Source organism: Pieris napi, chromosome 16, assembly GCF_905475465.1.
Source record: "Pieris napi chromosome 16, ilPieNapi1.2, whole genome shotgun sequence".
In the NCBI taxonomy this organism is placed as follows: domain Eukaryota; kingdom Metazoa; phylum Arthropoda; class Insecta; order Lepidoptera; family Pieridae; genus Pieris; species Pieris napi.
The window spans coordinates 761,646-785,402 of record NC_062249.1 but is presented as its reverse complement, the minus strand read 5'-3'; the positions used below and the strand labels follow the sequence as shown (position 1 = coordinate 785,402).

At 32.8% G+C, this 23,757-nt stretch overlaps 1 protein-coding gene across 2 annotated transcripts in view; it reads left to right on the top strand.

The window, feature by feature from the left end:
* LOC125057580 overlaps positions 1-23,757 on the top strand; it is a 198,080-nt gene that overhangs the window by 154,020 nt on the left and 20,303 nt on the right. For both annotated transcript variants that reach the window (XM_047661362.1, XM_047661361.1), the window contains exons 8-11: positions 688-883; positions 14,559-14,664; positions 16,467-16,686; positions 21,492-21,586. In XM_047661362.1, the coding sequence (XP_047517318.1) occupies positions 688-883; positions 14,559-14,664; positions 16,467-16,686; positions 21,492-21,586 (617 nt within the window). The remainder of the gene's footprint in view (positions 1-687; positions 884-14,558; positions 14,665-16,466; positions 16,687-21,491; positions 21,587-23,757) is intronic.

Below are 23,757 nucleotides of genomic sequence, written 5' to 3'. Positions count from 1 at the left end.
GGTATCACTTAACATCAGGTGAGCCTCCTGCCCGTTTGCCTCCTATTACATAAAAAAAAAAAAAAAAAAAAAAAAAAAAAAAATAGTGACGGATCTGACAAATAGTAAACTTGACAGGGCAGCCATTTAAAAATAATATAATCGTGTTAGTATTTGTCATAACTATTTTAATTCATACTCTGTTATTATGAAAATTGGCATACAAGAAAACAAAAGGGTTTGTTTTGAAACAAAATAAAAATAATAACATTAAATTACACAATTTTTATAGAAAAATCACATGTTTCTATCAAATCCGTCACTTTACCGACTGATTAATTTGAAATTTAAATAATAGTTGCCGTAATATTTAGTCAATGTAGTATCCAAATTTGTTAAAAAGTGGATTTTGGATTTTTTTCCAACTCCGACATTGTTCTACGATCATGACGAGATATTTCTTTACCGGGCATCGATCATAAGACGTCAAACATTAACGCTATTCATGACCCCTAACGTCTAACGATGGGCTTAAAAGTTTGAAAACTGACACATAGATGGCGCTACTAGTATGAAATTAATAACCCCAACCTTCAAAAGGCAGGTGTATAAATTTAACAACTGTCGGACTATTAGCTTGTGAGATATATTTTGAGTGAAGGAACTTTTGTTTGGAAGGATAATTGAATATATTAATTGTTCTTACAGACCCATACAAGGCCTCGTATATCCAGTGCAATGAAACCATAGTCCTGTCTCACGCCTACCAACACGCTACCGTCTCGAGCCCCGGCTTTCCCCGACCGTATCCAGACGATGCCGAATGCGTGACTGAAATCCGGGCCCCACCACAGCATTCGATAAGGCTGCACTTTGAAGAATTGCTGACGGAACATGAACCTCAGTAAGTATTTATACTAATGTTTAATTTTTAAAGAACTTTATTTCTCATTATAAAAAATGTATTTTATTTACATGAGAAACTTAATATGTATATACGAACGAGATACACGTCGCCATCAGGCGTCCCAATTTTAGTCTAGGCTCATTCTGATAAGTATCTTTAATGCCCTTTTGAATTGGTTAAACGAGCTAATATTACGAATTTTAGACGGTAATTGATTAAATAATTGCACTCCCTCATACTTCCTAGACTTCTTCAAATCATTTGTACGGTGTTTCGGCAAGATAAGCAAACTCGCTCGACGAGTATTGCGTGTAGTGGTGTGTTTGATTTTTTTAAAAGATAAGCTACTATGGAGAGAGTTATTTTTTTTTTGTAAATTAAGATACAGGTACATATAGTTGTTTAATCTTCATAATTATATTTGTATTTATACTAAATTTAGGTAATTAAAACCTTTACAATTCAGCAACGTCTGCATAGGTATTCTGAAACTTCCAATAGTAATATAACGTTATTGTATGCAATTTCGATATAAAGGGTCTTTCATTAAGGGCTTCCTATCTTCAAATTTAAATAAAACAAAATTTGTGTTAGATATCATCAACAATTTTTATTCGTTTGAAAGGCCTATCGATGCCATTGTGTGTGGAATATAACATCGTTCAAATGTCCGCCCCGGCTTCTCTGGGTAGCGCGCATCCGAAATGTCCAAAGAAATATGGACCGATCATGCCGCCAGCCCAAAATCCACACCAAACGGTGACTTTTTCGGGATGCATTGGACGCTCTTGGATCTCATGTGGCTGTATCGGCCCAAATTCGACAATTTTGTTTGTTCACGTACCCATTCATTCAGAAATGGGCCTCATCGCTGAAGATGATTTTTCGATGAAAATTAGGGTCAGTTGCCAACTGCTCCAGAGCCCATTCAGCGAACACAAGTCTTTGTCTATGGTCGTTTACCTTCAGCTCCTGGGTCAGTTGAATTTTGTACGGGTGCAGGCCAAAGTCACGACGCAAAGTTCGCCAAGTTGTGGTCTGTGAAAGGCCGAGTTCTTGTGAGCGATGCGAAATCGACTGCCTCGGATTCTCCTGCATGCTCTCACGGACAGCGGCGATGTTTTCGGTAGATCTTGCGTTTCGTCGACGTACGGGTGTTGGTTGATCGTTTACTGAACCAGTGGACTCAAATTTATCCACCACACTGTGAATAGTCCTCTCGGTAGGACGATTATGGCGCCCGTAAAATGGGCGAAGCGCGCGGAACGTTGCCCGAACAGAACACCCATTTTGATAAAACAATTTTATCATTTGCACGTGTTGTTGAACGCTATATCCATCCATGGTGATTTGGCAAAACAGACTGAATAAATGACAGCCAATTTGACAGGTGTAGCTTCAACAAGATGACCGCTATCAACTGCAAAAGTTCGGAAGTCCCTATTGAAAGACCCTTTAGTTCTCTCAATAACTGCAGCACTGATATCGCAACTTTGAAATGACACGGTGCAAACACTTAACATTGAATATCGCTATGGGTTACTGATGCTGCACTTGCTACCTTTTAAAAAGAAGTATAAGAACTGTAAAAAAGAGAGTGTACTCGTTGCGCAGTTATGCACAATAGTTATTTCTCTTAATAAATGGTCCATCCCAATAAGGACTAGACGTTACGCCCATGATTAATATAACCGAGGAACTTTATTTATTTACCGCCTCAATTTGTTAAAGAATCTTTTAAATAAGTACTGTATCTAGTAATAGAGAATACACATTTGATAGATATTTAATGTATATTTGAATTTTATGAATGAGGAACACAAAACGCTTTAAATCTTTACGTATTTCGCTTGGTTTTAATCTGGTAAAAATAATCACATATGCTAATCATTATTTAGATTTTAATATAGCATACTAAACAGGCCCCTTCCGCCCAAAGCTGTATTGGTTATTAATGTGGCACTGAGTTTATGTTTAGAAGAAGCTTAATAAATGCTGCACAAATATTTAAACTTCCAATCTAGGATAACTATTAAGATAAAAAAACTTTCATTTCCAAGCATTAGCCAATTGGCCATCTAATATCATGATATATCATCATCAACGGTGGCAACTACCAAAACCCCGTTGTCATATCAAAAACGGGTGAAACACTTTCAGAACGATGGGTAGGTATATCGGCAAGTAGAACGGCAACGCACTTGCGAGCCCTCTGGCAATGAGAGTGCCCATGGGCGGCGGTTTAACATCAGATGAGCCTCCTGCCTGTTTGCCCCCTGTTCTATAAAAACAAAGAACAAAAACGGTGCCAAAGCTAATTACAAACATGTAAACAAAGCTCACGTTAGGCAATCTGGCATAGTTTAAATAAACAATACAAAATTAAAATTACCCACACAGCGTGAACAGTTTTATGACGTGGATTATCGCACAAACAAATAAATCGCGCACAAATCCAAACAAATAGCAGTACATCATATTTTGTTTGTTCGTAATTACAAAAGTTTGTTGTTGGATTATTTCAGTATATTTTACATATACAACGTTTATATAATATTATCTTTACATATGAAATTGGCGTTTTGTATGTGAGAAACAAAAAGTAGTTTTTTTTTAAAATAAAATATATTGAATTAATCGAAGTATTTACCATTTTTATCTATGCGTACTTTTGCCATCTTATAGGTAGGTTCATTGATCCTTTTACTAAAAAACCATTCGGACGGGAATCAATGATATCTTTGAAGGCAGTTTCGACTACCCCATCAGAGTTGAATTTTTTACATTGCAAGAGATAACTTCTTGAAAATGAAAATTTGTATTATTTCGGAAAAATGGTTATCTGTTGGAGCAGGGTCCGGGGACTAATACGAAGACAAGGACCTAATATTATACCACTTGTTAAATATATGTTATTTATCAAGTCAAAGCCAAAATTCATTTATTAATGTAGGTAACACAATGTACAATTATGAACGTCAAAAAATAAATATCTAAAAGCTTCTAATTTTACATTTACTGCCAGTTCTCAAATCAAGAGCGTAGAAAGGAAGAGAATAGCTGGCAACAAACTCTCCACCACTCTTTAAGAGCCAAGTTTTTTGTTTTACACAACGTTTGTAAGGAGCTGCAACCATGCGGTTAGGGTTTGGGTGATTTCTTCGACATCTGGCGAAAGCAAAGCGTTTTGTATATTTTTGTTTTAACTTTTTTTGTTTGAACTTTACACTACTTTAATATATAGTATATTAAGTAAAAGGCTTATATTAATTTATGTTTAATTGAATGTTACCATTTTGCCGTCTAAAGAGTTTTTAAACATTAAATCTACGTAATTCACAAGACAACCGCAAATAATGCGATTAACCCATACATTAATAACAAATGAATACGTTGACATCAATCGTTGTAAAATGTAACCGCATTGTTAAAGCCAGGCTTATCATAATGAGAGCGCTATTACCTGCCTATTTTGCATTACAATCATATGTATAGTGATTTTTTGTTATAAAATAATAATAAAAATCTGTTTATTCATTTTAAGTACATATGCATTACAATGTGTAAGATTTGGGAACCTTTTAAGTAAGAAATACATGTATCAGGGTTCCCAGCTCTTCCATATATATCCGTTCTATTGCAAGAAATAAAAAGCCTTTTTTTTTTATAGTAAATCTATAAGTGTTCTAGCCAGTTTTCATAGTTTTGCTAGAAACAACTTGGACCTCGGTCTACAATTAATTTAACTTCTTTTTTGACATTCATAAGTGTACTTGTTTACCTATATGAATAAAGATATTTTGACTTTGAGTTTGAGTTTGATGTATGAAATGGATTCTTCATCTACTTAAATTAATAAATCAGGGGCGTTACTACTTTAGATTTGGGCATCAGATTTCGGTATATGATGACAATTTGTCAATATATTAAGCAAGTAGGTGATCAGCCTCCTGTGACTGACACACGCCGTCGACTTTTTGCGTCCACATACAAGCCGGTTTCCTCACGATGTTTTCCTTCACCGTTCGAGCATAGTTAAGTTCACATACAAAAAGAGTCCATTGGTGCACAGCCGCAGATCGAACCTTCGACCTCAGGGATAGGATGGAGCCACTAGGCCAACACTGCTTCATTACTTACATATTTTCTATTTAGTCATCAATTAGTAATAATAATAACACTTTACATTTAAATACATTTATATTTCTATCACCTTCATTCCTAGATATCTTTGTTCCCTTTTTATGTCAAGGGCCTCCTCCAAATCCTGCCATTTCTGCGTGCACTGTGTCACTCTCTGCCATGATCTGGTATCTATATATATATAATGAAAATGGTCTTCGTTTGAGGCTCAATCACGCCTAAACCACTGATCGTATCGACATGAAACTACCACCATTCGATGCGAAATGGCGAATTCCTAGATGGTTTATGGCTATTTATTTATTAAATTCCAACGTTCCTTCATTTTTTTATTGCTGTTTTACTTTTATGAAAATTTATCCATACGGACTTCACCGCGGAAACATTCGGGGAGGCTTCCTAGAACCTCTAAACGTCAACATCTGTTAAAAACTCGATTTTCGAAATATTTCAATTTTCTTAGCGGGAAGTTAAAAAGAAGAATAATAAAAATATGAAAAAAAATAAAATAATGAAACATAAAATTTATTTTAATTCGTCCAGCAAAGCGGGCGCGAAACGGCTAGTATCCTTATATAACTTTCTAAATTGCATTCCTCTTTTGCGTTTATTGTACCTTGGGCACTAGTCAATAAGTAAGAAGGCTTCTCAATTTAAGAACTGGTAGTGAATGCAAATTTTGAAGCATATTTTTTTTTGTTGACGTTCATAAGTCACTACCTACGTAAATGATATTTTGATAAAACTTTGATAAAGTTCTTTTTAAACATGTTACTTTCCAGCACCTAAATAAATTTGACATCGCAAATGTGTGGTTGTAAAAAAAACAAAACACTACTTCGATTGTTATTGATCCACCTCTCCAGCCCTAACACGCTTAAACAATTCTTATAATCAACTGCTTCAATCCATCATTCGTTTAATATTGTCACCGTGTGGCGTATCTATCATTGGGCTATAGTTTCATCTTTTGTTTTCACTCGCTTCAAATTCTACAATTAACTTAGCAATACAAGTTATCTAGTCAGTTAGTTGATTATTCGTTAAATAAGCGAGATCCCGATCAATAACATCAAAGATTGTATAGCGTTGTTAATTAAGATGCTGATCTAATCCGCTGCGAAGGCCTGGTTCTCATGGCACTAGGAAATTGAGTACGGATTGCCCCACTTTGTCGATCTTCATTTGATTATATCGGGACTTGGATTTTGTAGAGCGCCTTCATATTATGAATTAAAATACAATATTTTAGTACAATATGTAAAATACAAATTTTATGCAAAATCACAAATTATGTAACTAGATTTGTCTATGACATTTAATTTACATAAGGAATTTATGCATTAGATTTATACTTGGATTTCGTAATTTTAACCATATATCGGAATTCCGGCCATTCCGGCGTAAAATGCACATTTTACAACTTTTTTGTAATGTTATTTTCGTTCCTAATCTAATTCTTGAAACTCCTACTCATGAAACTGAATTCTACCACTACTCCTTTACAGTGCTTTGGAACTCTTTACTTCATGAAATCAGACGAACTCAGTCATTAAATTCATTTAAAAATCGCCTTCTTGATAATTTCTCTTCTATCTTGTAATTAGCTACTTATATATAATAATTCTAATTAAATAAGATTAACTTTAACTTTTTTAGATTGTTGAATTCTAGCGTTAGGTACTTGTAATTTTAGATTTTGTTAATATAGTTTTGCACTTCTTGCACTCTACCCTCAGTAGGTATTTCTTCTTCTTTACTATGCCTGGAATGAATAGCTTGTTACCAATAAGGTCGCCTATTACCTAATAAAATAAATCGAAAATGTAAATAAATAAAATAGTAGCTGATCCTTTGATATTGTCAAAACTACTAAAAAAACCTATATTCGTGCAAGTAATTATTCGAGTAAATACTGAAAATATTATTTACAAGACTTAAAAAAATCAAATTCATTATTTATTTAAGAAAGAGCTTATACGATTGAGTTTTGTAATCGATTGCTTGATATAAAGCCTATAGTTGTTAATAAATAATGCGTAATGCGCTGTCGACCGCTTTTATCATTATTTCTTGTTGGTTGATATCAAAAAAACATTCATTTGCTTAGTAATTTTACTATTTTTATAACTCTGTTGACGTTCGTAAGTGTACGTGTTTACCTATATGAATAAAGTTATTTTGAGTTTGAGAAAAAATTTCAACATAAAGTTTATTATGGCCTGGCCACTTAATGTGATCAATATTACTATTTTCAGTTGAAAAAAAATATATGTTAGCTATCAGGCATCAAAAAAGTTAAGAAAGGCCTGGAGGCTTTTATCGCAGTACATGTTCAATTACCTTAAAGTAAACATAATAATGAAAAACCAACACGCAGTTTGAACAAACGGAGAACCAATCTAACTAATTTATAATATATAAAATATCTAGATATGATACATTTTTGCAGCTAAGCAACCACACCAGGTTTTATAAAAATATATGTTCTGTTACACAGGGAAAGTTTAAGGAATCAAATAATTCAAAGTAAACTGATCATGTTTTTTATTTATTTCATAATCCTACAGCTAACAAAAGTTATATATAATAACACACAATTACACTTAAAATATAGCCAAAGGTGAAGTACATAATGTTTACCTATAAAAAGGTTCAAACATTCACAAAAGAGAAAATAAACAATAAAAAATATTCAATACATTTAACTAAGTAATACCTAACTTGGCTGTGTTGTGAAAAATTGATGGTATGTACGTAAAGGTGTGTATGCGTGGTGTGCTCATGATGCAGGTGATTTTGTTCTATGGATATTCTTAATACTCCTTTTAACCATATTCCGTGATAGCTTAAACAAGTCAAGTCTTTAAATATTGGTCGTTGTATGCGTGATACGAAACTTTACATAGTGTTGATGTAAGGAACATGAAACAACCAATATTCACATTTTATTGGTTACCAAATAATCTATAAAGCTTATTTCTTCTTTCAAAAAGAAATCTATTTAATTACGAAATAGTCCAAATATAAAAGAAAATGTCGTCATCACATCCATATTTTAACGCTCTTACAGGTACGTATGCCCTGTATGTATATATGTCCTGGACTTTATTGTTTATAAACTGTGTAATACTCGTACACTATTGTGTGTAGAAACCGTTTCACAGAAACTATTTGTCCTGCGTTTCTTACAATCTGTGAAACCTTTCTGTATTTCGCGATTTAGATAGTGACAAGACGGATTTGTTACATTCCGTGTGATACATCTATCCCATCTTCCCGAACCTTGTATGAGATTGGAGTGGTTATCGCTTGTATGTGAAAATCCTTTATCGTACTTTATTTACTTTTCTTTAGCTCAAAAGAAGCATAGGATTTATTTCATTGGTACCGGTTTAAAAGAAACCTTTTTTGGTTACATTTTGTAACGTAAATAAAATAATATGTATTTTTATATTGAGACAAGAAAAAATAAGGCTCAGAAGGGCTAGCCAGAATCTTGCGAAACTTTCCGTTCTAGTAAAGAAATTATACTTAAATCGAGTTATGTAACCTTACATTAGTAAGTTACATAAATATATTTTAGTAAATAATTAGAATCGTAAACCAAATATTGCCATCGTCGCACACACGGCACCAAAAACACATGCCCATGCGCAACAAGGAGCCTCATTATCGGAAACAAGAATATTGTATTACAATATTCTTGTCGACTTCACTTGTATTGAGGGGCACCATTATATTTTCTACGTACAGAAATTTACTGGAAATTCTAGATTTTTCTAGATAGCAAGATAAATCTAGAATCTGAAATCTACTCGTACATGCCAACCAGCTGGCCAAAAAAATACTCTATGAAATAAATGCATAAATCCATAAGGTGGCAATACGGTAAATAGTTATTATAACAACCGTCTTTTATTTAAGCTTCTATGCAAATATCGTATCTCTGGCGACACATTATATAAGTTACGGATATAATCCCACAATCAGACTTTTCATTTCATATAACGACTCTTGTGGGATTTAACTTCGCGAACACAAAGAAACAAAATGCATTTACAACTTGTGATTAAATAAAGACAATGCTTAAAAGTTATTAATATTAGGTTTTTGTTAAAGTCTCTCTCATTGATTATTTTGTATAAGTCGTGATTTATACAGTACATCATAATCTGAAAATAAAATTGAATCGCAAAATATGTTGCTAAGCGCAAAACTCTAAACTCTGAAGAAGGCTTTTATGGAGAGATAATTTTTAAAGTTTTTGTTAGGCTACGTAAAAAATCATATTAACATGGAACGATACTAGTTCGCGGGGGCAGCTAGTATAAAATAGAAGTCATAAGAAACATCTTTAAATGAAATTCGCTGTAATATTTTTAACTGTAACTAAACTGTTTCACAGATTAACACGCCTTTAATTATTAAAAAACGTAACAATTTTTTTTGTAAATGTAAGTTTATAAAATAAACAAAAGAAAACAGAAAAGAGTGTACGGTGTTTCGTAGTTATGCAGCAATATTCTAATTGTAATTGCTGCGTACATAACATATTTTATAAGAAAACTTATTACTCTTATTACCTATATCTATGAATTTTATCCGTTTTATTATTATTAAGGAAAAAATGTAAAAAATTCATCAGATTTAACACATTTTATCTCGAATCCACAGAGCGTAATGTTATATAGGTTGACAGTTAGATTTGGCAAACGCGATCATTTGCCTCGCCAAATGCCGTATCGCTGGCTCAGCAACTCATAGTCTAGACATAGTGGTTTAATACGGAAAAAGAATTTAACAAAATCGAACATTAAAATTGAAATTCTACCAAAATGTATAATGTTTCTATTTACTAAATACTTGTATACTATTATAGTGGCAACGTTACGTAGACAAAATAACAATAAAACAATTGCCGACAATTGAATTAACATAAAAATCCGAGTCTTTCATAAAAACCTTTTATTTATCTTTGAATTAGTCTAATTGAACCGTTTTAACATCACAGCGTAAAGACAATTTGACTGGAAGAGACGTACTTTAACTTAAAAAGGATAGAATCAGTCTGTTGTTTATCAATATCTTTGTTAATATCATCTCGCAATTCGGTGTGCGTTTTTTTTAACTATGGTCCAGTATGGCCCCAAGGTCAAGATGATGTCATCTTGCCATCGTGTTTATGGTCCCATCCCTTGAATACCTCTAAGTTACCAGTTTTCTCCATTTATCAAATTTGCATCTCAACGTGATGAACGTCACATACGTTCATCAAATGGAATTTAAAACGTTATTACATTGGGTATTTTAGGGGTTTCTCTAAACAAAGATTCAATATCATATTTTCCTACACCGATATAATTTATTAATTTTATTTCAAATGTTGGTCGTCGCTCCACAACTGAGCGTTTATTAAGACAGTTTTTGCCGCGCACCTCCACTATGTGGAACCAGCTGCCCACTGAAGTATTTCCGAACCAATTGGACTTAGTGTCCTTCAAGAAAAGAGCGTACCAATTCTTAAAAGGCCGCGCCGTCCTGCCTTCTGGCAGTGCGAGTGTCCATGGGTGGCCTGGCCTGCCCGTTTGCCTCCTATATCATAAAAACAAAATTACTCAATTTGGATTAAAAAATTATGAGTAAAAATAACACCCGATTATATTGTCTTATTTAGTTTCCTCCTCAGACAGCAAACTGTCTTATCTGCTATCATGATCAATTTTATTGCTTACAAGGTGTCGTAAATTATCGTATTGACGTACGATTAGTTTATGAAACTATCGTAAAGTTAGGGCTAAGGTTTCGCACAACTTAACGCCAGTAATTATAACGTAAGGGAAATTGTATTTTATATAACAGTGCTATAAGAAAAGAACTATTGATTGGAAAAACTCGAAGAGAAAAGTTTAAAATATAAGTTTCCCATGGACGTACCAACTTTCAACCGAGTTCATTTGAAATTCATTTTTAATATAAAAGCAAGAGGGCTTGTTTATATGTGAAGTGTACTAGAAACTTTGCACCACACTGAGCGAATGTTTTAAGAAACTTTACTTGAATTTAGAAGCCTTCTAATTCTTCAAACCCAAGCGATTTGACCGATCTTCACACGGCAGGGCGTTTTTACAACTACATGCAGTGTAAACTCTTTATAAAGAAAAACTCTCTATAACGTAAAAATACTTACTTTGTTTGGCTTGACACAAAACCCATACATTAATTCACTCTTTATAACCCAACAGTCAGTATCTATAAGGAAGAAATAATTTTTTCATATTTAGACATCAACAACATACTTAAGTGTAATTGTTTTTATAATCACTTTACAAAACTTACCTATAGAGGTGCCGAAATTTCTAAGAAAGACTCTAGAGGTCATAAGCAGCCGTCTCACCTTTGTCATTGTTTGGTTAAAAAAAAATTCTATTCACTCCCTATAACGGTATTTCTCTATAACGCATGTAAATGCTCGGTCCCTTAAAATTCGTTATAAAGAGTTTACACTGTATTTAGAAAAATCTTACTCAGGTATAATTAGCACTCTGTTAAAAGATTTTTTGAAAGCGGGCCAGTATTGTTTATGTTTATTTGTTACTAACACACAAAAAAACAAATATTTTATTTTTCCTCGCTATAATACTAATGTCACTACAGTAAAAGTATTGCATATATCGGTATTAATAGTAGTTATGTATGTCTTATCAGCGTAGAATGACAAAATTAGTTTTACAAACTATTTATTAACAACTCATCTCAATTATTCAAAACCGAATACTTTTAAAAGATTTGGATAGTTGAATCTACTAAGAAACAGATACACATGGGGCTAGAACTTTAACATATGAATTACCTCAAAATACCATATGCAATAAACAACAAGTCAAAAATAGAAAATGGTATTGTTCAAAGTTCTAACCTTTTGTTCTTTGAACATCGTAGCTTTGTGGATCCGGTAACATACGTCGCTACTCTACAAAAGATATAGTTTATAAAACCTCAAAGACCACTGTAGATAACAAACATATATAAAACTCTTTATGTATGATATTTTATTTATAAAGTATGCGTTTAATTAATTGTAAAAAATGCAAATGAAACGTAACAAGAACATTTTTTTTACTATTTCTCGATTTGTGCTACCTAAATATTATATCTACTGACTTATAGACGAAAGCAATAATTTCCCAAAGGCAAAAGTTCTTTAAAAATTTGAATGTTTTCAGTATAAGCATTTTCGATAAGTTACTAATGTAACGCGTGATTCGTATTCTTAAATGAAATGCAAGTCATGAACACATTTATTGAATTTTACAAATGCAATATACACAATAATACTCAGAATGTATGGCCAGAGAGCGCCGTACAAATAATAATAGAAATCGAATAATCAATAAAGATATAATTCATATAAAGACGAAAATTTTTATATTAAAAGCCAGACATTAATTAGACTTAGAAGCGCAATTTATATTTTGCGTCTCACAATTTAATCAGTACCTATAACTTAGACTTAAAGTCGCAAATCCAAAAAGAGCCACAGCTGTAGAAAAAATCACTGTAATTTCTCTTTACGAGCTGAGATCTGGAACAAACTATAAAAGTCGACTTGAACATCCGAACGGTGACGCACTTAATGCTATTTGCTGGTACCTGATACATCAACTTTCCAGTCTGGCTTCAACTTTCTCGGGTGAAAAGTTTATTACAACGAAGTGTGGACATACGAAAAACAACTTCATTCTTGACTATTTATATATCTATTGTCTATGTATAGTAAATAAGTATATGAGACTTGCTCGCACGAAGGTAAACATAGTGAGGAAACCGGCATGTTTTAGACCTCATAAACCGACTTGTGTCGGCCATAGAAGGCTCGGCGCAGAATCACCTTTTGTCTTTGAAAAAATTATAAGATATACGTGAGAGGTTTGAAATGAGATGTAAGAGTATGCAGTTCAGCCTTATACTGAGATATATACAGGAGTTAAGCAGAGATATATTCAGATATTAAACAGAGATACAGAGACAGTGAATCTAGACGGGATGTCTTAGATTTAGGACATTGAAACGGACACATATTAACACAGAAACAGCTCAAATTTAAAGTCAAAAATATTGTAATATCATGACGAAGCAAGGTAACTTTATCAGGATTGTTAGTGTTAGTCTATTCGGACATTTTGTACAAAAAATCCCCATGAAATGGTAGAAATGAAAATGTATATTTTTGTAATAATTTCTTAACGTTTCCACAGAGTAGATTACATAATGACACATTTAATCGCATAAGCTATGGACAAATACGTTACAAAACAACCGACACAGAATCAATATTGTAAATGGAGTTGCCAAATACAGGTGCTCACGTGGAGTTGGGCCAAGTTAAAGAATACAACGGAAAAACATTATAAATAATAAACAGAATATTTCAGTTCAATATTTTATATTTCGCATTCTTGCAATGAAAACTTCTTTTGTTTAGAACTATTTAATAAAATCTGTTCGATAATTATTACAAAAACAATTACCATTTAAATATTATAGAGACGTACATTATTAGAATACGTATTGTGTACGTACGTATTTGTATTGTAACTGTTTGAATCTATATATATAAAAATGAAACCCGTTTACCGTTGTCACGACATAACATGAAAACGGCTCGACCGATTTGTCTGATTCTTTTTTTATAATATTCCTTGAAGTACGAGGATGGTTCTTACGGAGAGAAAATTTTTAAAAAATTGAGTGAAAAAGTCTAAAATCAACACTTTTCCCATACAAAATATTCGTAGTAATATTTCAAGGCAATTTGAACTTTAATACCATAACATAAAGTTCAAGTGTTAGTGGAGGGGTTCCGGAAGGTAAATTTTTATTTTTTGACATAATGTATTTGTTGTATTATCAACTTTCTTTTTTTTATCTTACTAGCTAGACCGGTGTCCCGAATAGCAGAATAAGTATTAAAAAAAATAAAGAATCTACTGTTAGGCGGTACGATGTTCGCCAGGCCAGCTAGTAGTAAATAAAATTCTATTATATGAGAGATACAAAGTCATCAGTATAAATAACTCATAAATCAAACATAGAAGAATATCTTTCACTCAAAACATCCACCAAATAGCAATATTATTCGAGGGCAATATTGGGTCAGTCCAACGCAAAATAACATGGTATTATACGGGTCCGTTCCGGTGGCTATATTATTTGGAGGCAGGTGCAATTTATCGGACCGATCCCGTTTGTTTTTTCATCTGTCAGGTGCTGAAAGGCTTTTGGGCATGTTCAAAATGACGGGTCTGAAAACACTGACATTGCAAAATTGTTTTTGTATTGAATTATTGTTTCATGACTGCACAGATAAACAATATTAAGTTTTTATTAAAAAAAGTATATAGTAATTCTGGCTGGTTAGAAAGCTGTTTTTTTCTGGAATATTCTAAATTTGAAATGAGGTAGGTACGTCTATCAAAACTGCGCAGTTAGTTGTGGCGGACAATTTTAAAACTTTGCGTTCGTTTAGTTGCAGCTACGACTTTTTGGAGATCTTAGAGCCGAATATAGACAACATCACAGAACATGAAGATTGGTTGGGAACAGAACATCACTCTTACAGCTCGGAAAATGAGGTAATTATAATGTTTTGTTATTCAAATTTCCATTATCAGTGCCCATTTTATTTAATGAAGGCTTTGTTTTCATTCCTTAAAAAATCGTTATGAAAACAGAAGTGAAGAACACACTATGAAAAAAATTAATTACATTTATCGTAAATAAAAAAATAAAAAAGTAAATCAGTGGCGCTACAACTTCTTTAGGTCTAGGCCTCAGATTTCTAAATCTGTTTCATGATCATTTTTCAATCTAACTGGCAAAAAGGTGATCAGCATCCTGTACCTGACACACGCCGTCGACTTTTTGGTTCTAAGACATGTCGGTTTCCTCACGATGTTTTCCTTCACTGTTCGAGCGAATGTTAAATGCGCACATAGAAAGAAAGTCCATTGGTGCACAGCCGGGGATCAAACCTATGACCTCAGGGATGAGAGTAGCACGCTGAAGCCACTAGGCCAACACTGCACGTTTATTGTAAATATCAAAAACAAAATTTACGTAAAATACTTCGATTAAAATCAATATATAAAGTATTTACAATTTTCTAAACGTACATAGAAATAATAATAATTCAAACTTAATAAATAGAATCAAAACAAATTTAAAAAGTTTGGTCCCTGTAGCAGTGTACCTTCAACGCTGGCAGCATTTCGCTGTATTGCTATACATATTCTTCCAATATTATATAAACATAATCAAATATGTTTACCGCGTTTTCTCTCGATGATTTTCTTCATCGTATTACCTAGTGCTAAGCAGCACCATTTTTAAAAAGATAGCATCTTTCACCTCGACGTCCGTCGTTTCACAACTGAGCGATTTTTAAGGCAAATTCTGCCGCGCACCTCCACTATGTAGAACCAGCTGCCCACTGATGTATTTCCGAAAGAGCGTACCAATTCTTAAAAGGCCGGCAGCGCGCTTGCGAGCCTTCTGGCAGTGCGTGTGTCCATCGGCAGCGGTATCCCTAAACATCAGATGAGCGTCCTGCCCGTTTGTCTCCTGTAACATAAAAAAAAATCAATAATAATATTGCTAGACCAAAAGTTTCTTTGCAATATGTCTATCGAAATACAATATCAAAACAACCAATCTTTCGTACTAAAATTGTTCTTTAATATAATTTCAAATCTTAGGAACTGTTTTAAGAAAGCCTTTTTACAAATTGAATGGCGATCAAAGTCCGCTAATATTTCCCAAGAGCAACCCCGGGGGCGATTTATGAAATTCTCAGTACTTTAATGTGTAATTGACCTGTCAGAACCACGCCTGTTATTAGATTCGGCCTTTATACTACCTTATTACCATATTATTAAAAAGCTGTATGTGTATTCAATTCTAGTAAAAGCCTGAGAGATGGTCTAGGTTTAAAATATAGTTTTTAAAACTGATCAGGGTTGCCTAGCTAGCGATTTTCAACATTCAGTTCCAGCCCTAATTTATTTATGAAAATATATCACACATCGTGAGGAAACTGGAAATATGTATTATCTTCTATCTCTCTATAATTTAATAATAATAATAAATCCCGTTTATTTCCGATCTTTACAAATGTTGAATAAACAGTGTACATTAGTTATATACATTTTTTTTCTTGTTCGTGGATATGCTAACTTCAGTCTGTGCCATTGATCGGAACCCCTTCACGGGTATAGGCCTCTTCCAGCCTTTTCCAAATATCTCCATGGCTTTCTTTCTCCATTCGCTTTCTCCTAACTCTTCTATATCTTCTATCCACCTTTTTGGACACCCTTTTCTCCTTCTTCCCCTTGGTCCTTTCCAATATTTTTATTTAGTGAAATATTTTAAATTCTAGGTGTTTGAAGAACTAGAGACGCTGATCCCAGAATCTGACTCAATTAGCGCTGGTTGGTCACGTGATTCAGCAGTTCGCCGGCGTCGTCTCTGCGGGGACTGGGGTGGAAAACTGAAACTCTTGCGCTATCAGTCAAGGGGCCATATTTTACGAATTCGCTTCAGATCTGACCATTCAAGACACCACGCTGGATACCGGGCTAAAGTGACGTTAGCAGACTGTGAGTAGTTGTCATTTATTTACTTCTATCAATACTTATTTCTAAAGACTGTGGATCTGATTATCGCAAAGTATGACTGCCGTTTGTCCAAATACAAAACGTTTTTGACATATGTGAGTACATAATTAAAGCTTAGTCTCGAATTTGAGTGTTATGGAAAGAATAGTTCTGTATATATACCACTTTACGATAGTGTCGAATAAAAAATTAATAAGTTATTTTAATTTAAGTAGGATTGAATTAAATATAATGACAGTTTTACGGTTCACACAAAATAATGACGATCTATAGAACAAATATAACCTTTTTCTGTATCGGCGTTATAATGGTTTTATAAAACTTACCTATCTATATATACATCAAAATTAGTTGATGTTTGTTTGTTTCGCTAAAACTGGAGAATGGCTGGACCAATTTGGAAAAAGAAAAATACTAAATCCGAAAATTCTATTTTCCAATAAAACTGTTACTAGCAGGAAAATATTTGATGACCTTTGTCTTTTTAGAAATAAAAATTGTCAGTTGGTTGACATATTTTTGGATGCTATAAAAAAATATGTATTATTTTTTAAGACAAATATTCGTACAATCGTTCTGATTTTCTTAATTTAAATTAAAAAATAAGTCTTATCCAGAACATAAAGACGCTGATGTGGACTGGCTCTTTGACCATTTAAATATTGACTGCGCTTGAGACAGCATTTAGAAGATGTTGTTGTCATCAAAAAATACTCGTCCTGCTCGATGACAACCCATTACACTGAGTACTTGAGCTTTAAACTGAATATTTTAAAGTTATTTAACTATTCTAAAATTTTTGAAACGAAATAATACCTTTTCAAATATTATGTATACTGAACTATAGAAGTTGCGCTGACCATTCAAAGTGGCGTCTTTGTGTTTGCAGAACTGTAACACGTACTCTATTGTAACTAAGTTTATTTTATCATCGAGCTCGTCCTAGTTTTAATTAAATTTAAACTTTTTGAATATTCACGCTCCAACTCGCGCGCGAGTCAGTATTTCGGCGATACGGTATATTTATTCATGTGGAATTAATGTGTACTACTAAAGGTTGGTTATGTGGTGGAAGGATGGTGTACTGTTTCTCCAACCAAAAGCAAAGATCTTTGACCAGTCTAACCACTGACTGTCTCGAAGTCCCAAGTGGTTGGGGTCCAGAAATTCTATATATCCATAGCGGCCGGAATAACTTAGCGTATTTCAGAGTATATCGTCGCCATAGAGATTTGAAAGCGCAGATTGTAGATGTTTTAATATCTAGAAGCTTATTTTATCCATTACGATGAATGGGCTTTGAAATACTCTGAATGATGTTTATAAGGATCTTTACTCTGTAATTTACAATTTTATTTATTATTATTTCATTATTAAAATAAATTTAAATTCGACCGTCATATGGATCCCGACGTTTTTGTATGCAAGTTTAATTTAGATCTTTTAACATAGCATTGACGTCGCAAAACTCATTGAGGTCGGTATATCACTATTGAAAGTTACAGAGAAAGGGATGGAGACCTAACGCGATGAGTCACAGACATTTTTTTGATATATTTTTGCTGACAAGAAGATAAGACCTGTTTATCTGTAAAAATATCAATATGGTTTATACAGCAGATACAGCAAATCGATTGAGCATTGCCAAACAAACTTGATCCGTGATATGGGCTCAAATAAAAACATAATAATATGCCCCGGTACGTAGAACTTCACTTCGAAATGTAATTATAAAGAACATGGTTGTGAAGTGAATTTGTAGTGCTTGTTAGCCCGTTTCATTCATTCGAGCATGTTATGTGTAGCATCCGAATTTGCAGAGTTTTCTTGCAAAAATTCAATTTATACTGTTTCGTATATTTGCTATTGATGACATTTCCAAATTTACGTAGTATTTGCGAAGCTGACTAATGATTAATCTATATTAACTAGTACTAGTTAGAACTAAAGTGGAAATGGGCCGGTCACATTGCCAAAAAGACACTTGGAATGTCCCAGTTGTAAGAAAAAGAGAGGACGCCCGCCAGAAACCTGAGAAGTAAAAGAGACAGTGGGGAAATGGTTGCGAAGATGAGAGAGAGAGAGAAGATGAGAGAAATGGAAAAAATTGGAAGCCTTGACTCCGTCGGAGGTCATGGACTAATATTAAATATAATCCTTATGTTTCTCGAATACATGCTAGTTTTATTTTTTATTTACTAGTTACAACAAGTACACTTTACAAAGTTCAAATAATCTTTTGTGTGTAAGGAAAAAAGTAAAATAATATTTTATTTGCGATACTAATATCGTATATTACATTATTTATTGACAAGAGTATATGATTGGCGATTATCAGATAATTAAAAACATAATTACAAAACTATAAACATACTGAACTTAATGATTCTCTGTCACGATCATTAATTTATTTTTAATTTATTTAAATAAAACACATCAATACCTTTTTACAGTATAAGTTACAATCTACCTATTCTAAAATATATGACGGTTACAGTGAACATAAAATTCGCAAAAAAGAGTGCGACTTTACATGAATTACAATCTAGTCTATAGAATAATTATAGCTAATAAGTAATATTATATTCACTTAATCTTCTAAAATACTAATGAATAGCTTAAACTAAGGTAATGTTCCTTAACAGTCTTAGTGTTCTATTATGTTTTGATACCATGTTCGTGTGTCAGGACGAATAATTTGCAGTAAAAACAGACAATATATTTTATGCAAACGTGATGTAGTCATAAAGCCATTAAAATTCTCTTTTTCATGCAAATACAAACCAAGCCCGAATGGAAAATATTAATTGACAAATGTGATTTATGAATTTTCAATCAGTGATATTTTATTAAGTCAATGTATTTAATAGGAATTGCGATATAAAAGGAATCGATCGACGTGATGTAATAAATCTTGCAAAATGTATTTGCGTGAGTTTTTCCTTTGAGGAAAATGGTTTAGTGCCCGATAATCCGAAAAAGGGAATGTTTTTACACTAAGTATAGTTAAATCACGATTATAATGGATTTATGTGAATCTGTTAGCTAACAGCTGTAGAAATACTTATAGTATCGAGATATATAATTAACAACTTACTAAACATAATACATTTTTTTTAAAAATCAAAACGCCGATTATGGTATACAGACTAAACAATAATATTACAGAGCGAATGTGTGTAGGGTATGGGTGCGTATTTGTGTGTGTAGCTAAAACGTGTTTGTTAAAATAGGCTTGATTCAGTGACATTAAAAGAGTTTAAAGTTTGAGTGTAAAATTTAAAATAACGCCGAAACTTTCAATACAGAAAATCATTGAACAAATTTAACGATTCATAATAAAAAGTACTACTACTGCTATCGTTGACTTTATTTGCATAGAATTAAGATCAAATTTATCTTTTTTCGTCTTATATTTTATCTTTTTAATTAAAGCGGTCATTCGTCTCTTCCTGTCAAATTCTGTTTCTGTTTTGTTCTGTGTAATGAATAGAAAAAATTGAGTACTTTAGTTAATACGGTGCAAATAGACTTATTTATTTTTTTATGAATATACCCTATATTCATGAAATAATGATGAAAAATACTATACATAGTTTCATTAAAATATAAACAACCACTTTAAACTCTTAAGAGGATATAAAATCGATAATCAAAGTTTTAAAAAAATATTTTATCAATTGGATTTATTCTATTATGTAGTTCATTTAATTAAGTATCTACTTCCACAGCTCAGCCCTGCGATTCTGTAACTCACTTTTCGAACTCACACAGCGGTTTTCGCATCGGCGGTCGCTCTCAAATCAGTCATGAAGCAGTCATTTTATGATTTGGCATTCTAATAATCAATAAACTACAAGCTTCCACCTTTTCAGAATGCTAAATCATAAAATGACTGCTTCACGACTGATTTGAGAGCGATCGCCGATGCGAAAACCGCTGTGTGAGTTCGAAAAGTGAGTTACAGAATCGCAGGGCAGGGCTGGTTTTTGAACTGACCAACCAGTGACCCAAATGTTTCGGTTTTGTTCCACAGAACATATTGTTTTCGTTATGGCAGGCACAAAAGATTGATCTTCCTCACAACTCATACCATTCTCCAACTTCAAACATTTTGCGTTACTTCCACAACCTATCTTAAAATACTGGACAAAATGCCATTAATTAGTCATACAGTGTAGGGCTATTGAGTGGATGGTTCTCACTTCAACATCGCTCGACTTATCTTCAAGTAATCTTCTTATGATCCCACTTCACCAAAATGCTATAATAATATATCATTCAATTCGTTTGCTTTAACGAACTGTTAAGTATTTCTTACCTTTGAAATTTTAATTAAGTATTTTGAAGATATACCTCTTTTGGCGCGTTAGGGAAAAATGATGAGAGTAAATTTTTACAATGCGCACACCGTCACAAAATACCGACACCCTGAAGTAAGCTATAGTCAATATTTTAGTTTTTTCTATTGTTAGTGTCGTTTTTTCTACAAACGTATATATGAGGCGAAAGATAAAGTTTTTGAAAATATTTTTATCTTGTTACGCTAAAGATGTATAACTTCTAACGCGTGTACGTATGTACACCATAGTCCTAATCCATAATTAATTAAGAGGTATAATTAAATAATACATCTTTAACAGATATAAAGCGAGAGCCACTGCCAGCACACAATGCTGAAAGGCACAAACAACGTTGTGTTATTATGATGTAAATGTATTTAATTCGCGTTTAAATTGAAGTTTTGTAATATAATGTTCTGTTTTTAATCATCATTTTGTCAACAGCACAGTCATGTATGGACTCGAAGCAAATCCTCTTCAATGGCTACTGTTACCTCTTCTCCGGATACCCACGGGCCTCTTGGACTACAGCCAAACAGGTGAGTTTGTATAATTAAAGCTTTGCAGTTCCACGTTTTAGACGTACACCGACGTTACCGTTCGAATTAACGAGAATTTGCCTGTTTAATATATTAAACTATAGTAATTAATTTAAAGCTGTTGCTTTATCAAATGTACTACAGGATCTATTAAGATCTCGTCCATATTTTTAATTTATTTTACATATGTGACTATTTATTGATAATAACTTAAATACAAATATTAACAATTTTTAAATTTATGATATAGATAAAACGGATTACACTACACACATTGTACTAATAATTTGACTTTTGAATGTGTGGGATGGTGTGTATGCGATTTATATAGTCTTAAAAATTCATACAATTTGTTTTTTTTTTTCGAAAAACATCAATATTCCTGTGATTCTTGTTTAAATTAATCATATTATCTAAACTCGTCCTCTTCAAAATTTTAATATTATGTTTCGGAATGATACAAGTCATCACCAGAATACCAGATAACTTGCGGATGACTTAAGTTCAGCAATAAACATAAATAATTACCAGGCTTAACACGGTACATTAATGTGCTCCTAATTAACTAAGTACGCAAGGTTCACGAACAGTGCAGGTTCATGGCAATCCTGACCTAACGTTGAAACCTGTATAATAAATGTGTTATAGCTTCTACTACATCTTTAATACTACTGACACTTTCAGGATTCCAATAATTTAAATTAGCTACAAACACATTATAGTCATTTAGACAAAACTTTTGATACCTGAGAAAAATATTTACCTAGATACTATACAGATATATTATAGGTATATAAAAATACCAACTTATTTATTTATACATTCTAAAACAATGTGTATGCCCAAAAATACAAGAACATATGACATCACAAATTTAACACACATACACATAAATTACATTAGAACATAAGCAATCTCTCAAAGGAAAAAATTAAACAAACAACCACAAAATAAAAATCAAATAAAACAAAACAATTCTTTATTTATAATCGTATATTTTTATTATTTATTTAATACACGTAGTTTTATGTTTTCGCAACCAAAATATGAAGCAAACTCAGATTTTTCAATGACTTTTCCTCTATTTCTTGCTTGATATGCCACTGTATTTATAAATCATCTTAAATTATAAGTGTCTTTGTGAACAGATATTATTACTGACTTCATAAAATCAATAGCATCTAAATTTGTGTAACATACACATCGCAATAAAAAATATAAAAAATCGTGGCGCTAAAACATTATGAAGTCTGGGCCTCAGATTTCTGTATCATGATCATTTACCAATCAATCAAAATCAAAATACGTTTATTCAATTTAGATGCTTCTTAGAGCATGCTTATGAATGTCAGCAACGTTTACAAAATTCACGAAAGAGCAGGACTACGCCATCAATCTAATAGGCAAGTAGGTGATCAGCCAGACACAAGCCGTCGAGTTTTTGGGCAAGCCGGTTTCAGAAATTCGTGAAAACCCTTAATAACTATTAAACCTACTCTTACCAAACCTTATTTAAATCAAAATCATATTCAGACACCTTGTCATATATATCTAATAAGCCTTAAACCATATCATACTCATGAGTTACCCAATTTCAATAATATTGTTTTTTGTAAATCTTAAATATAAAATTCTCATGTCACAATGTTAGTTACCATACTCCTCCGAAACGGCTTGACCGATTTTTAACAAATTTTATATGCATATTCACTAGGTCTGAGAATCGGCTACTATCTATCTTTCACCCCCTAAGTGATAAGGGGTGTCCACCTCAATTTTTTTTTAAATTCTTTAGAATTTTTTCTTTAAACCTTTTTTTGTTTTTATTTTTTTATGATACTAGTCCGGTCAATTTAGACATCCAAGGTTACAGTAATTCGCACTTGGCTGAATATTGGTAGGATTGCTCAATACACTATTATAAAGGAAATGTGAAAAGTCCTCATCGATCCGGCACGTGCAAAAAAATTTACTCCGGGTCAAAGATCACAAAAATGGGTTTTTCGCGATTTTCAGCAAAATGGTAAGTTTTATCATAAAATTAGTGTAGACAAAAATTGTAGATCAGATAACTATCTATAAAAAATGTCCAATTACTTTTTTCCTAAGAGCCACCGTTTTTGAGATATAACGATTCAAAAAGTTGAAAGGGTTGTAATCGTCATAATATG